The sequence below is a fragment of the Chelonia mydas genome, chromosome 2 (assembly GCF_015237465.2).
Source record: "Chelonia mydas isolate rCheMyd1 chromosome 2, rCheMyd1.pri.v2, whole genome shotgun sequence".
Classification (NCBI taxonomy): domain Eukaryota; kingdom Metazoa; phylum Chordata; order Testudines; family Cheloniidae; genus Chelonia; species Chelonia mydas.
This window is the reverse complement of record NC_057850.1, coordinates 247,947,542-247,964,841: the sequence shown is the minus strand read 5'-3', so window position 1 is coordinate 247,964,841 and position 17,300 is coordinate 247,947,542. Positions and strand designations below refer to the sequence as shown.

At 42.7% G+C, this 17,300-nt stretch overlaps 1 protein-coding gene across 4 annotated transcripts in view; it reads right to left on the bottom strand.

Moving 5' to 3' along the window:
- Nucleotides 1-13,715, bottom strand: part of ACVR2B (activin A receptor type 2B) — a 158,663-nt gene extending 144,948 nt beyond the window's left edge. Inside the window, exon 1 of one of the 4 annotated variants that reach the window (XM_037891145.2) lies at nucleotides 13,462-13,715. In XM_037891145.2, coding sequence (XP_037747073.1) covers nucleotides 13,462-13,660 — 199 coding nt within the window. In that variant the 5' untranslated portion in view covers nucleotides 13,661-13,715. Of the gene's footprint in view, nucleotides 1-12,868 lie in introns of all 4 variants that reach the window. The other 3 variants (XM_037891144.2, XM_007059431.4, XM_037891146.2) reach the window with 3 other exon arrangements.
- Between the last annotated feature and the right edge of the window lie 3,585 nt (nucleotides 13,716-17,300).

Below are 17,300 nucleotides of genomic sequence, written 5' to 3'. Positions count from 1 at the left end.
AAAGATGGGAGTTGCCTTACCAAGTGGGGGGTCAGTGCTAATGAGGCCAATCCAATCAAGGTGGAGGTGACCTATTCCCAACAGCTGACAAGAAGGTGAGAGTATCAGAGGGAAAATTATTTTTTGCAGTGACCCAGCCACTCCCAGTCTTTATTCAGGCCTAATTTGATGGTGTCAAGTTTGCAAATTAATTCCAGTTCTGCAGTTTCTCACTGAAGTCTGTTTTTGAAGTTTTTTTTGTTGAAAAATGGACAATTTTCAGTCTCCCAGGACACTCAATAACAGACTTAAGTGCTCTCCTACTGGTTTCTGAATCTTATAATCCTTGATGTCTGATTTGTGTCCATTTATTCTTTTGTGTAGAGACTATCTGGTTTGCCCAATGTACATGGCAGAGGGGCATTACTGGCACATGATGGCATATACCACATTGGTAGATGTGCAAGGTGAACGAGGCCCCGATAGTGTGGCCGATGCAGTTAGGTCCTACGATGGTATCCCCTGAATAGATATGCGGACAGAGTTGGCAACAGGTTTGTTGCAGGGATTGGTTCCTGGGTTAGTGTTTTTGTTGTGCGGTGTGTAGTTGCTGGGGAGTATATGCTTCAGGTTAGGGGGCTGTTTGTAAGCGAGGACTGGCCTGTCTCCCAAGGTCTGTGAGAGTGAGGGATCATCCTTCAGGATAGGTTGTAGATCTTTGATGATGCGCTGGAGAGGTTTTAGTTCGGGGCTGTAGGTGACGGCTAGTGGCATTCCGTCACTTTCTTTGTTGGGCCTGTCCTGTAGTAGGTGACTTCTGGGTATCCTTCTGGCTCTGTCAATCTGTTTCTTCTCTTCCCCAGGTAGCTTACTGTAGTTTTAAGAACGCTTGATTGAGATCCTGTAGGTGTTTGTCTCTGTCTGAGGGAATCTGCATTGGTGATTGTGCAGGATAGGAAGTTCTATTACCTGCAAAAAAGGTTTTCTACATTTCTTTTATTTTTTATTTCTATTTTTTTACTAACCCAGAATATCTAGCGTTTACCCTGTCCCATCAGGTGAAGGAACACATCCGTATTTATATAACAGTCTATAGAATACTTTTCTGGTTTCCTTAGACTAACCACTTCCAGAAGTTGACAGACATAAGACCAGTATTAGTACACACAACTAAAAATAGCAATAGTGGGCCACGTTTTCTGCTGATGTCAACTGACACACATCCATTGCCTTGGTCAGTTTATGCCAGCAGAAAATTATACACACCATCATGTTACCCCACACTTGGTAAGAGGCTTTGGACAAACATCTAGCCACTTTTAGGTCAGGGTGGGCAAGCTTCCCTTCCTTACTCTATAAAACATGGTCCACTATAATAGCCATCCAGCAACACTAAGGACACCTTTTAGCAGTAAAAGGCTCCTCTTCACTGCCAGCATCAAGAATCACTTGACTTACGAAGAGCAAGATTCCCACTTTGCTTCCAAGAGACCAGTAGGTGAGTGCAATCCGCAATTAAATTTGTGCCATGGTGATCCCAAGTTTGTCATCTGCACAGACTTCAACAAAGGATTTCTGCTCCATATCTTTACTTTTGAAGAAGTTTTAGGACTCCAGCAAAGCCACACAGGTCTTCATTCTAGTAGTCGTCATCTTCAAAGAAAGATTAAGCTACAGTTTACACTGGTTAATAAATAATAATGTAATGGCCCAAACTACAGTTTGACTCACAGGACAACCTAAAATGTAAGGCTCAGTATATCCCTGGGCCTGTTTTGTGCTTACAAGAAAGCAACAGAGAGTATTTAGTTTCCAAGCATTTTGACGTACCAGATATATAGTTGTACAGCAGCCACTGTGACGCTGTATAACCGCTCACACTCGTAAAGGACTGCACACTAAGCCAAAAGGAATTTATTCCATGAAACGATATTTTAAAAAGTCTCTGGGATGAAATTATTCCCACTGCTGGAACAAAGCTTTTCCAGGACATGAAGACACAGTAATTAAGAAGAACCAATTAAGAAAAGGGATTTTTATTCAAGTCTTTACAGGTCTTTGGATTGGAAGGTCAAATTTTATATTAAAAATTACATACAAGTTTAGACCCAGAACAGCTCCTGGAAACCCCAAACTGAACACAGAGCCCCCCACTGTGCTATATTCACCCATAGTATGAGAGTCCCTGACCCAAAGAACTTACAGCCTAAATAGAAATGACAGAGAAAAGAGCAGAGGAAAACAGAGGCAAAGAGAGGTGAAATGACTTGCCTAGCATCACAACAGCCTATTCATGGCAGAGCAGGGAATTAAATCCAGGATCCCTGAGCCACAATTCAGCATTTTAACCACTGCACCATGCTACCGCTCATCAGATCCATAATCGCTGCCACAATCTGGCTTTTGTCCTATTTTAGAGAGAGAGAGAGAGAGAATACACGGTGTGGTATAAATTCTTTACACGCAAAGATTTGGGATGGATGCTTTACTCAAAACGGGCACAGCTATAACTACTTTATATGGTCAACCCAAACTGCAGCCAATAAAACCTTTCTGCTACTTCACGCTGTATTCTGTAAATGCCTCATGTTACAGAAAAAAAAAATTAGGATTTTTTAAAAATATATTAGGGCTATTTTTCATATCCTTTTGACTGTAAAGCCTTATGCCTTAAATACTGTAAGTTCAAATATACAGGGCTAAGAAAAATGACCTGAGATCACTTTTCCATGCTTGATTTTAAAGCCTATTCCCAGGGAAATAAGTGAATTTAGGGCCACAGTGGGAAGCAGGCGGTCTCCTCTCCCCAGTGGTATATAGCTCCAATTTCTAACCCTGCAGGGCTTAGGTGCTACCATAGTACAAAGCAATAAAATAATAATAGCGATAAAGTGAAAACATTTCTCTGTCAGGCTGATTTTAAGAGCTGTTTGAAGCTTCTTGGGGTTTTGGAATATTAAACCAGGTATCAAGGAGCAAGCATTAGGAGCATGCAACAGGTGAGGTAATCAAAGGTGCATGATAAGCACTTTTCTTTCCATGGCTCTACAAGGTGTCCATATATGCAGCATGAGTGTTCTTATATTTTAATGTTGTATAACTGCATCAAGTTAAGTAAAACAGACACCGTGTGTAGGAAATTCCTACACTGTACTACACCACCGTAAGAGAACATGCAATTTAATATCAAAATGAATAACCTTCAAGATACCTATTGTCTCCTCCCTCACTTTCCTGGTTGCACTAATTAAGTGCTACCAGTGCTTGCAAGGAATTCAAGTGTTTCCCTTAACCACAATGCATATTCTAAGAATTTTATAAAGGAAGAAAAGCTAGCAAGCTATTATAGAAATGGTGTCTATTACCACCAGCCCAAAATTGTTATTTAGTCTCAAATTGCTGATTATTGCCAAACAGATGTGTGAATGACCAAAAATGACTGGAAGACACATTTGGGAACATGTGCTGTATCAGGCATAAGAGTACTGTGGCTTGAACAGAGCCTTTTCTATAAAAACAAGTTATTGACATACAGTATGCGCATGTGAGAGCAAGAGAGACCAAGTTCAAACTTCAGTGAAGCAAAGGACTACCCAATGACAGGCTTAGCTGCAACCCGATACTCCTACTATGAAAAGCCCAAGGACAACTGAATTTCTCAGACCGCACATATAGGAGAATTAGCAATCTTAACCCCTTAACTACTCTGCAGACTTTAAAAATAAGCTAAATTTGAGGGATTTAAAAGTCTGATGTCTTTCAGTCAGTCATACCATTGGGGAAGAAAGAAAACAAAAAACTGACTTTAACAAAAAACACTTTACTTTTCATTTTAATCCTCCCCACAGCTGAACTCAATGGGACAAAACCATCCCTGAAATTACACCAGGCATGCATTTGGCTGAGTAGCTTTGTTTCAAAGCAACTGTAACTTCATTCCTGTCCACAGTTTTAAAGCTTTGTATAAAAATGTCTAATATGATGACAGTCTCAAGCAAACAGTCACAGCAAACAGCTCACAACTGATTACATAATACTGTAGTTGGCAGCCTCTTCCCACACTACAGTCTCCTTACAACTTTAATAATGTAGTATTTAGCTTCCTTTCACAGATAAAGGCCTTGACATCATCTTTGCAATGCTTAAATGTCCTACTTTCAAAGAGGTATCTGTGGAGGCCAGGGCTACTGGGAAGAACCGTAGATGAGTAGACAACTCAAGTAAACAAAAGAACTTGCCATCAGTGCTCAGAAATGAGAAGGAGCTCACAGAAACAGCACTAAAACGCTTAGCAAATACCAAACCTGAAGTGCTCTCATTTTATAAAATAGTTTTATAATCCACAAAAAGGAGGGGGGAGGGGTTGAACGAACACATCTTTACTTCAGATTCACATTTACATTCTTTCCTCTCTAGGAATGCAAAGCTGTGTCTGCTATGTATTATATGATCCATGGTGTTTCTAAAAGCCAAATTAGAAAACATTTCTGACATCTGTATATAAAAATGGGCTTGTCAGAAAACAGGGTAACCTGTTTAACTTTACTATTTGATAAACAAGACAAGCTCTTAATTAGGGTGGAGACCACCAAATTAGCAACACAGACATCAGAATTGAAAGGTAAACTTTTACCAAAACTTACAAGACAGGTTACCTCAGATACAGTATTCCCTATGCTAAAATAGGAAATGTGAAAATAAACAGAGCATCTAAGGTACCGCTGTGCAAGAACTAGACTAATACTGACCTTTTATTTTAATGGCAGCTATTGTAGCAGTCTAGGAGAAAGTACAGCCTAGTGGCTAGTACACAGCACCAGGAATCAGGAATTCTATGATTGTTCAGATTTGTCACTGGCTTGCTAGTGGCATGAGAATAAATACATGAAAGAAGATGCCCAAATACTATGGTAATAGGGCCCACAAGTACAGACAGATAATCATTTCAACAGGGCTTGAATGACTGTAGTGACTAAATCTGTAACAGGGAGCACACTACGGTCTTATTTCAGTACCTTCATATTTCTATTTAGTTTATTCTATGTATGTTCTCAAACCATGCTCATCACTACAGTATCTGGAGTGCCTTCAATAAGCAATATGACTACACATCTGTCACGAGTTGTTTGTTCTCTCATCCTCTCCTCGGGGAGAGACACACATGCAGTGGAGTGTCATATTTTGGTAGGTTTAGGGTTTTGTTTTGTTTTTCAAATACACACACCTGTTGGTACGGGTTTATGTTAGAGAAGGCAGGTAAAAGAAGTGTGTCTTGTACTTGGGGAAGAAGGTGTTGAGGTCTGTGATAGTCCTTTGCAACTTGGACAGTTCATTCCACAATCTCTCTCGTACTGTCCCCAGAGAAATTTCTGTCTCCTTTCTTTATAATTTAGTCAGCAGGTGGGATTATAAACTCTTTGGTGCAGAGACTGTCTTTTACTCAGTATCTGCACAGGACCAGGCATGGATCTCCAGACAGTAAACTTAACGCAAAACACGCCCCTAACCTTGCATAGCAGTTTGCCACACCATCATTTGTTGGACTGGAACCTAAATAATACACAACAGCTGGAGGACCCCAAGTTAAAAACTACTGAAATACAGGTGAATGGAAAAGGGTAATTCACATCTTTTGTACGGATGAACACAGATACCCACTGAGGACTGTTTTAAAACTTTACCAAGCTGTATTTACAAATATAAAACTCTAATTGCAGTCAGCCTGGTCTAAAAAGATCAGATTTCCTATGAGAGCAACAATGCAATCTAGCTGTACACAGCAGTGTTATAAACGGAAAGCCTTATTCTGAGGCTGGAGCACGTTAGTCTAATTTTCACTGCTAGGCTGACTTGCCATACAGCACCACTCCCTTCATTTGGTTTAGGTTGTTCTCTCATGGTAACCAGAGGCAGTGAACAAAATATTTAGTCTGATCTTGGGCTAGTCCAGGAGTGGGCAATAATTTTCACAGGGGGGCCACTCCATGAATTTGGGTAAGTCGTCACAGGCTGCACATTTCTACTATATTCATAGAGGGGATGCGGGCTCTAGGAGGGAGTTTGGGTGCAGGAGGGAGCTCCAGGCTGGTGCAGAGTACTGGGGTGCAGGCTCTGGCCAGGAGGTGCTTATCACAGACGGCTCCCAGCTGGCAGCACAGCAAGGTGCTCAGGGAGGCTGCCTGCTTGCCATGGCCCCATGCCGCTCCCAGAAGCGACAGCGGCCAGCTGCTGCTGGCGTGTTTCTCTGTGCCCCTTGGGGGGAGCGGGTCTCCATGCGCTGCCCATGCCTGCAAGCACCACCCCCGCAGCTCCCATTGGCTGGTTTCCAGCCAATGGGACCTGTGAGGATGGTGCTAGGGGTGGGGGCAGCATGCAGAGCCACTCCCCCACACCACCACCCCCTGCCAGGGTTGTGCAGAGACATGCCAGTAGCAGCCGGCCACTTCCGGGAGCAGTGTGGGGCCATGGCAGGCAGGCAGCTTGACTGAGCGCCCCGCTCCACCACAGGATTTTTAGTGGCCTGGACTCTGAGATCGTGACAGACGCTGGACAGAAACGTTAGTCATGGTGGAATGGACAGAAGTGTTAGACAGGCCAGAATTGCCCCTGGGCTAGTCACTTAATTTCTCTGTGCCTCAGTTCCCCACCCTGCAAAATAAGGATGATAATAAAATAAAATACTTTTCTTCCCCCCTTTGTCTGTTTAGCCTGTGAGCTCTCTGGGGCAGGGATATCTTGCTACATCCATGGTACCTAGCAAAACAGGGCCCAGATCTTGACTAAGGCTCCTATGTAACACCGTAATACAAACAACATAAATAAATGAGCACCGAAACCATGGTGGACCCATGCCAAATGCTATAATGTAACCAGAAGTCCTACGGAAAAAAAAATACGTGAATTTTAAAAAGGTCTAAATATTGGCCAAAGTTTTTTATTTTATTGCTACCCAACGTTTTTTAGTTTTGAACAGAAGTAGCACCGCTATAGCCAAGTAAAGACCAAACTGTGAGAAAAGGACATGTAATTAGTGTATAACACTAAACATATTAAAATCTAAGCACAAAATTTGCTAGGTTTGTAGAATGCAAGGACACAGAATGTTTCATCTTTAATTTAGTTTCTGACCCTTTGACTTCAACAGCTCCAAGAAATCTTACAGAGAACGTTCAGGGAGAAAAGTGGTGTATATTATTTAATCTACCTCAAAAGGTACAAATGGCTAAACTGCTACAAATTATTTCTAGCTGAAGTACTAATGAAGAGGGAATACAAGACATCAGCAAAGCCTTAATGTTTAAGCGGGGGGGAGGGAGCTTGTAGTGGTGAATACCGTTCCACAAATCTCTCACTTAAAGACATCCAGTTTCACTGTTGTGAAAAAAATCTCCTCAAGAAGGGACAGGCAAAAAGTCCCTAAGTGGGGACAGAGTAAAGAATGGCCAGTACTACATTACACAATTCAATTCCAGAGAATTCTATTGGCCAAGCAAGACCTCACACCCTCCTGCTAGTTCTAAAATCAAAGCCTGGGTGGGATGAAAGGGGAAGAGGACACCTCTTCAAAACAGAGATTACACTTTGGGGTTCCTCTTTCCCAGCTTCCCACAAGTTTTGTTATAGAGTGCAACTGAGCCGGAAATACAGTAGCAGCTCCAAGAAGTTACACCATGCTGCTTCCTGCAGTTAACCAAGAAACTAAAAACTTTTTTAAATCATTCATTCCACTGAATGAGAAACAGAAATGCTGACTTTGAAGCAAATCCCAAACAAACTCCGCTGCACTTGGGTTCTGTTTAACAACAGCCTCTTTGTCAATTTATAAATAGTTATACAATCCTTAGAACCCATCTGTAAGGATAAATAACACTCTAAAGAGCTGTTTAGTTTGAGTTTTGATTATTGTGAAGTCCAGCAAGGTGTCTTCTCTTTTCATCACTTTCTTTTTGTTTTAAGTACGAGATGTCAGAATTACAGGACTACATCTGCAGTGCTATTTATTCTGGGTTCCCAACTTGAGAAACTTTGAAGAGGGCTGATCTTCAAAAAGTGCTGACCACCCACCTTCTGAAAATGAGCCCACACCAAGGTTCTACAAGTTGGGCACCCAAAAATAAAGACATCCAAAATCACTATTCATTTTTAAAACATTTAGATCAGGTTATTATGCTTAATATAAGACAGTTGCCAAGCTGCATTTGGCTGAAAGGTGCTGAGTTTTACATTTGCAAGATATTACTCTGATCATCAGAAGATGATGGGAAACGGTCAGTTAACCAAAGCAGCCGGGTGCCATTCCATGAGTGGCCACCTTCTTACCACCACCACCTCAAGAACTAGAATTTAGTACGCATTTCTGAAGCTAGACTCTGAAACATCAAAGGCCCAGAATTACTGCCTTTAAAAAATTACAGTGATTTTTATTTTAAATATGCGCTGACTCTTAAGGGATCTGCATAATGGGTATTAAGCACCTGCACCATTTTTACTGGTGGGCCTGCCGAGAACAAAATTCATTCCGCATTAGGTAAATTTTGAAAATGCCTTGATTCTTTTAATAAAGTACTTATGTTCTGCGGAGGAACCTATCATAGAAAGAGGTGCCCCACAGATTAAAGAAGCCAGACATGTGGAGTGGGGCTAATGTTACCCCATTAACTCCTCAAAAATCATGTTGGATTTGAGTTTTCAAAAGTAGTCGTCCTGCCTTACAAAACTAGAGACGCCCGTACACTTATCTGTGTTGGACAGTAGGGGAGGGGAGAAGTAGAGACAACAACAAAAATGAGGTGAAGAAACAGCTTGTTTCTTTCTTCTGTACCTTCTATTCAGTAGCAGCAGGGGAGACCTAAGACGACTGCATTGCTTAAACTGCAAACAACCGGCAAGCATGTCTTTGCTGAGCCACACCAGAATGGAGACCAGAGTGGATAGGAGGGTGGTGACAGCTAGGCTGTTGGCAATGCAAGAGCTTTGCTTTAATTGGCTGTTTCTGCTCAGTTGATGAGACAGTAAGAAAAATGTTACTGCCTGGATAGGTTACTCAAAGACACAAAATTGGCATAAATTTCAGCATATAAGGGCTTTTAGTTGGATGGCAGGGCTGGTGCAGACTGTCTCTCATTGTTCTAGTGAAGCAGATTTTCGTTAAACTTTATTAGCAAACAAAACATACTCCAAAGTAACTGCATCTGATGAAGTGAGCTGTAGCTCACGAAAGCTTATGCTCAAATAAATTGGTTAGTCTCTAAGGTGCCACAAGTCCTCCTTTTCTTTTTGCATTAACAGAGATGCTCTAAAATTTTCATTGTTAAAAAAATACAAACTGCATAGGGCACTGAGAGTCAATATATATTACACACAAACACACCTTTAACATAAGCATTGTCACAGTTCTGTAGAGAAGAAAACTTGATCTTGGGGGTATAATTATCTAGATTTGATTTTTTTAAAAAAAATATCCTAGCCACCCGATTCAAAAGTTTTGTGTTTTTAATGGCAATCGCCATTAACCTTGGACCAGAAGCTTCACTGTGTTTAATTAGTAAGGTAATGAAGCCAATCTTATTCTCTTTTTCAAGCACAAGAGGACAAATACAAGACACTGAAAGAGCAGACTAGATTTTGCTACATGGTGGTTCTTATTTTGGAATGAGTTTAAATCCTGCAATGTCTCAAATAAGCCATTTTCCATCTTCTATATTATCTCAATTTCATAGATTAGAACACTATTTCTGAATATTTGGACTGTAGAAAATTTGCAAACAAAAGGCTAAAAATGAACATAATGTTTTCATCAACAAATCTTCAACACTCAAAAATTAAACACACAACAGATACTTTTAGAAAGAATAGCAGTCTGTGCTTGTTTTGTTAGCCAGCCAAGGTAGCTCAGAAAATCCATCAACAATGGAGGTTGAGCTATTTTTAAAAAGCCCACCACTTTTCCCACAGTCCTAAAATACACACACACACACACACACACACGATACCTCAAGCAACACACATGCTGTGAATCCCCACCAAAAAGCTGCAACTTTGTTCTCTTTTCTGACACAGCTGCCTTAGGAAAAGCTGGCAGACAAGGAGGGTCATAACTGCTCAACACACACAAATACTAGATGAAATGTGGAAAAGCCAATACATAAACACAGATTTACAATATTGCTGGTGCTCTAATTTGATGATCACAGACCTTTCAAAATAAATATGATTATATATATTTTCTTTTCCTTCATTAAATTTTCAGAAAAATCTGTCCTAGGGAGTTGTACCTTTTTATAACGTGATACACACAGGAACCTTACAGGGTCAAAATTTTTAGGCAACTTTGTTTTTCTCCAGTTGATGTTTTCGCCATTGTATGAAATTACAGGAGCAGATTTTAACACAAAGGGGCCATCTCACTTTAGAGCCACATGCGCTAAAAAGACCCAAGAAGTACACAGAAAGAAAATAAACTGGCTAAAAAAATCCCTTTTATGCACATAATACAATTTTCCAGCCAACACTGCTGTTGCGATTATAATAAACTGAATACCACTGTCCCAGCTATCCTGCTCCTTACAAAATACCTGATTGCTCGGCACGGCTATGTAAATACAAGGAAACAAAGCTGCATACAAGTGCCCTATCAATTAGCTACATATCCTAGCTGGCTTGATTTCCACCACAAATTATTTTTTCCCTGCCCCTTCTCCCCCACACCATCACCTTCAGTCTGACTTTAAAATAATTACGAGATGGCATTGTTTAAAATACAAAACGCAGGCAGTGGCACTGCATATTTAATGGACACTCGGAACAAAGAACCACCACCAGCAGCAAGAACCTTGCGCCTGGTAGATTTCAGCTCGCGCGGTTCCTGGGAGCACATTCCAAAACAAACCCACCCCGACCTCATCCCCTCCAAGAGCCGGGCAGGATCGCCTCCCGGTTTCCAATGGGAAACCATTTAACCAACGCATGGGGAAATCTCTTCCTCTTCCCAGTCTCTCCAGATTTAAAATAAAAATATTAGAAGGAAGAGGAAACTGCATTCCCACCAACCGCACGCAGCAAGCAAAAGGCACAACTGCGGCACCATCCCCCCACTTTAAAACCAGCAGCCTCTCTTGTGATCCTTTATCCACACTCCCCCCGCCGCCGCCACACACACACACACACACACACACACAGAAATACCCACCACACCACCAACCACCCTTTCCCTGCTCAGTAATGGATACAACGTAACAAGTTACTACACACAGCCTTCCCCTATCAGACCACCAGATGTGACCAAATAAAGATCAGCTTAGGATCCATTATGTTTGGGGGATATTTGTGGAAGAAGATAAAAAACAAAAAGAAATTTGCCGTGTGCTAGTGGGAAATCACCCCTTTCCCTTACAAAATGAGCCTCCTTGGAAACGGAGGGAAATGCACCCATGGGGGGGGGGGTGTCCAAGTAACTTTAAGTCTTTGTATTTTGTAACAATCCAATGCTATAGTAGCAACGTCAATGTATGTATCTATACACAAGATTGTGTTGCTGTATACGATCTGTAACCAAGATCATTGTTTTACCAATCCCCCAAAGGGTGAGCTCTCTTCCTCTCTCCACCCCTCATCAAAACAAGGAGGGAACCACACAACAAAGCAGCCCTGCAAAGCTGCGGCTCGCCTCCCAGAAATGGCTCTAGCTAAAAAGCCGCCCCTTTCCCCCTTGACAAAGGGAACACCCCGGTTTTACAATAGCCCAATACATCTAGCAGAACGGGAAAAATTCCAAAACAAGCAGCACACACCCCTGAAACGTTTAACTACCCCCCAAAAAACCCACTGTTACAATCACACGCGCTCCCCACCACGCCCCTTTCACCCCAAAAATCCAGCTCTTCAGGCTGAAACAAATGAAATGCATCCCAACGCTTTGGCAGATTCATTTAGTAGTATGGCCTTTTGGTTTTGCCCCTAAGCACGTCCAATGTTTACATTAAGTTCCATCATGGCACACAATGTCCCTATAAAAATGCAAACCCTGCAGATTTGTGCTGAAGTTTTTTAAGGATCAGGAAGGAAGATTTAAAAACAAAACACAAACACTCTCAAAGGTGAGTCCTTTCGCTCCTCTCTTACAACTTTCTATTATGTCACCATGTCACAAATCAGCCCAAATGAATCATCTCATAAAAACAGCAAAAGCCTATGGGATCATAACATTTCATTAAGGGGGGGGGGGGGAGAGACACGCTTCAACCTACTTTCAGCACCGTTTAACTCTGGCAAGCTAGTTAAAAACAGTCCCTTTCAAAGAACTAAGAGACACAAATCAAGAAGAATCTGTTATGAAAGGCGAAGAGCTTTTCCCAAGGACTAGTAAAATCACACGAAATTAACACATTAATGGAGAAGAGAAGGGGGGAAGGAAATCAAGCCAGTTACACAACGCAGCCTTGCAAACCCCCGAGTAAAAAACACATGGCTCTCTACCTGAAAGACAAAACAGTTACTAACAACCACAAGGTTTTTGTTTTTTTTTTTTTTTTTTTTTTTTTTTTTTTTTTAACACTCAACTTGATTCCACACACACACACCCCGCTAACATGCCATTTTGACGAAGTTTCTTCGGAATCTGAGGCCGGAAACATTGTAATTCATTCACACACTCTTTAATTAAAGGGAACACAGAGCAGAAATATAATCCATTTGTATCATAACCAACAACGAAAACGGGAAGGTTTCTTAAAAAAAAAAATCTTAGCAACAATCTTATTTTTTCCATTCGTTACCGTTTAGGGATGTTTTAAGGGGAGGGGCAGGTGGTTTCGAATAATTGCATAATTTAATCCTTTTTCAAACGTGAACATAAAACTGTTCAATGAATATAGACATGAAATTTACTTACCTGCACAGAAAGTTCCACAAAGAAAGGCGAAAGTCAACCACGAAGCAATCATATTCCTTTACTTTTTTTTTCCCCTTGTGTATCCCCCTCTACCCCCAAGGGGGAAAAAATGATCGGGAGAGTGAAGGGGGGTTGGAGGAAAACGAGAATCTCTACCAAAAAACAACCAAAAAAATTAATAAGGCTCCTACAAAATCGAATTTAGTTCCTTCACAGTTGCAACAACGTATCCAGTTCGAGCGGGGGGGGCACACAATTGCAACGCCAGGACAGCGAGATCGGTGGCCGTCCGGCTCCCGGCTCCTCCTGCTCCGAGCTTTCCAAGAGTTTTCTTTGCCGGGGCTTTTGTGCAAGGAGAAAAGCGTGCACCACACCAACAACTCTCTCTCTCTCCCACCCCCCACCCCGACCCAACCCAACCCAATCCAGCCCCTTCTGCCTGCCCAGCAGCAGGGACTAGGGACACACACACACACACGCGCACCAACCAAAGCCGACAAACAAACCCCACACACACGCGCGATCCCACAGCCGGGCGGCCACCACCAAATGCAAAGCGGGCGGCGGCAAAACTTTGCAGCAGTGTTACCAACCCAGCATCCAGGGGAGCCGCTGAGCAGCTGGAGGCACCAGCCCAGCGGCTGCCGAGGAGGAGGAGGAGGCGGCGGCGGCGGCTGCCGCCCGGGCGGCGGAGACGAGGCTGGGAGAGGAGGAGACGAGGGAGCGGGCGCCGAGGCGGGCAGTGGCGCGCGGGGCGGGCTGCGGCTGAGGCGAGGGTCCGGCGCGAGGCATCGCTCGCGCTGGCAGGCGCGCGGGGAGCGGGCGGCGGCGGCCGGCGCGAGGCAGAACAGCGGCAGCGGCTGGCTCTGGAGGGGCCATGTACCCAAAAAAAAAAAAAAAAAAAAAAAAAACCCACCCTGAACCGAGTCCAAAATGGCTTCTGGGGAAGGGGGGGAGGGGTGGAGGGAGAAGCCGAGCTGGAGCCGGCGGCAGGACCCGGATGTTGGATACAAACGGGCGGGGGGGGAGAGAGGCTGAGGGGAAGCCCAGCAGCGGACTGAGGGGAGGCGCTGCCCGCCTAGGCGCGAGGCGGGGCGAGGCAGCCTCCCCCGGCTTGGTCCCCTCCCCCCCTTCTGGTTCCTTCAGCCCATGACAGGCCAGTGACTTGCCAGCCCAGTGGCCCTTTGCATCGCCTCACCTGTGGCTCAGGGCCAGGACCAGATGTTTCAGAGGAAGGTGCTGGGGTGCTGAAGTGGGCATTTAGGGGCTAAGCTGCCCTTAAGGGAAATTCCTTCCTCCCCCCCGTCACCCAGTGGAGGTTGGTTTCAGCCCTGAAGCTTTTAGATCTCTTCCAAACTTTGGCTGTTGTTGGTAACATCCCCTCTAATATTCCTGTGCACCCTGTGACTGTCCTAGCCTCTCTCTGAATCCAGCTAAGCTCTTCCTCTCATTGTCTTGTGGCAATAAGTTCCAAAGGCCATTTGTGCCTTTGCTAAAAAACAAAAACCTTTCTGTACAGCACTGTCACCTTCGTGGACTCTGTCACTCTGGTGGTGTGCAGAAGCAAAGCAGATAATACAGAAACAGTGCTAATAAGCTAGAGATGGAAATTGGGAGCCACAAGAGTCAAAACTGGAGAGGTGCAGTTGATGTGATAGAGGGGGGAGTGAGGTGGACAGTCCCTTTCTTCTCCAACATCTGAAAGCAAGAGAATGCAAGAAAGCTGTTTTCTTTGTCAGAAATCATAGAAGGTGTTATCAGAAAGCGATGAAGAAAGAGCGTCTCTCCCTGGAAAAATGACGAGAGATGGCAAACATGCCCTCATTCTATAAAGCAACTGCCACTGAATCAGAATGGACAGTAATGACAAATGGGACACAGCAGATCAAACACAGAGGAAAGCCTTCCTCTGAGAGATATTTAGGGGGGTTGTTTCCGTTGCACTTTGGCAAGACTTAAATAGCTTGTTATGGTAATAAAGTCTTAGGGTGGAAGTTTCAAAAGGTCTCAGCATTGGCCTAACTCTGCTTCTATTGAAGTCAATTATAAAACACCTATAGACTTCAACAGGAGATAGGCTAATGCTCTGAGCCATTCAAAATCTCATTCTTACTGATTTGGGAAGATGTGCGTATTTCAGTTATGTGTATTGCCGTATTGCCTAGGAGCCCCAGTTACAGACCACAGACCCCTTACACTAGGCGCTGTACAAACAGAAAACAAGACGTCCCCTGCTCCAAAGAGCTTACAATCTAAATAGTGTAGTGTAATGGCTGTTTAAATGTGTAGCAGGAAGTTTGAGGTTGGAGGAGTTGGGGAGGATTTTAGACAGAATCTCTATAGAGAATTGAGAAACAGTATTTTTACCTTATTCTAATCAGAGTCATTGCTCACTGTTAGAAGAAAGCAACTCTCTGTGATGCTTTAACATTGTCATAGGACATCAGAAGTTGATTAGTTTTAAGCAAGTGTAAATCAGAGAAAAAGAAGATACTGAAGCTCAGTCCTCCCCAAGACTCTCAGTGTGATAAACTCAGAGCATGCGTAGAGTGGAAGGAGCATTTCACCAGACTCTGAACAGCAACAAAACTTAACACAGAGAGCAGTGAAATGCAGGTCAGCTCATTAATTTATCCAGTGGGGAGTGAAGCTGAATATATTTATAAATCATTTGCCTTTGCTGTAGAAGGAGATAAAAGTAAATATGAATCATTCCTTAAAAAGTTTGAGCATTTTGTTTTTAAAAGAAATGTAATACATTAATCTTTTAACAAAGTGTGGAGGCACCCTGGGAATGCTTTTATAAGAGCTTTGGGACAGGGACAATCTTTTTGTTCTTTGTTTGTACAATGCTAGCACAATGGGGTCCTGGTTCATGATTGGCACTCCTAACAACAACTAATAAAGAGCTTCCTAAGAATAAGTAAATGATTGTGACTTTGGTACCAGTAAATAAAAATGCATATGAGATTATACAGTAGTTGTGATTTTACATAAGGCGCTTTCAGAAAAGTTACAGTGGATATTTGCGCTAACAGGCAATGCACCTGGAACGGCTAGTGAAAATGCAAGTCAGCTACCAAGAAAGTAATGGGAGCAGGAGTCCAAGTAGCAAAGAAAAATTCCCACAGAGCAAAGAGAAGCCCATAAAAAATGTCTTAAGGGGTCAGATATCACTGGTCAGATGTGTGGCAAGGGAGACAGGCCAGATGAGGGAGCATGTCTGCACTACAGATACTGTACTCTATGTCAGCTTAACCCCATAGTGTAGATGAAACCTAAACCAACAGAAGGGGGTTTTCTGCCACTGTAAGACACTACCTCCCTGAACAATGTTGGCTACAGCAACAGAAGCATTCTACTTTAACCTGTCCATTCTATATAGAACACAATCCCACAGCAGCTGGTTTAACACCTTTGCTCTTTTCATTCCAAAAATCTCAAAGCACATGCACAGACATTCCTTAATTAAACTGCATGACCCGCCTGGAAGCAAACAGAGGACCAGAGTGGGTGCTTGATTTGCCCAAAGCCACAAGTGAAGTAGATTTAGAACCCAGAGATCCTGACTCCTAATCCAGTCCTCTAAACATTTAAACTCTTGTCTCCATTATTAAACCACAACGGTTCCATTCTCCTTTGGCCAGAAATAGGTGATTCCCAGCAGACCCAATTCTTCACTGTCCTGCACTTTCATTCACACTTATGTAAAGTGGGTGTAAAACACAAGCAATAGCATATCACACACACTGAGTTTGCACAGGTGCAAGTGATTACCCAAAGCACAACACAATGATGAATAAGGCCCCCTGGCTTACCTGTTTGGGGAAGAATATTTGTCACACAAACACCACCATGCTACTTCTTCCTATTACATTGTTTCATATTTGGATATTTTTCATCATATAAAGTTAAAATGTTTTCTGTACTTGCAACAAATTTTTAAAAATAACATCACATCTCCCAGGAAGGCAGTACTGTCACTGATTACATTTTGATACTGAAATGGTGATAGTGTCACAGCCTTTGCAGCATGACTTTTTTAAACTTTCTGCCATTCACTGGGAATTTTCAAAATATTGGTAAAGAAGGAGAGGATTTAAGCATATCCAGCTAGATGATTCAATGGTGTGCTTTAATCAAGACTTTGTAGCAACAGCATACACTACAAACTCATTTTAAGCTGTTTTTCCTCATCTAAAGCCAGTGATCTAAAAAACACTTACAAAATAAGGCTCCAATTGTGCAACTGGATCCGCTTAATTAGATCCTTGTGCCTATGCAGAACCCCATAGGCACCAATGTGATCTCATGCAGGCATATGGCTCCATTAGTGCAGTAACAGTTGTCAGATGGGGAATGCAGTTTGGGTTATTTTTAAATAATTCTTTATACCAGAAACAAAATAAAACCAAACCACCAGAACTAAAAT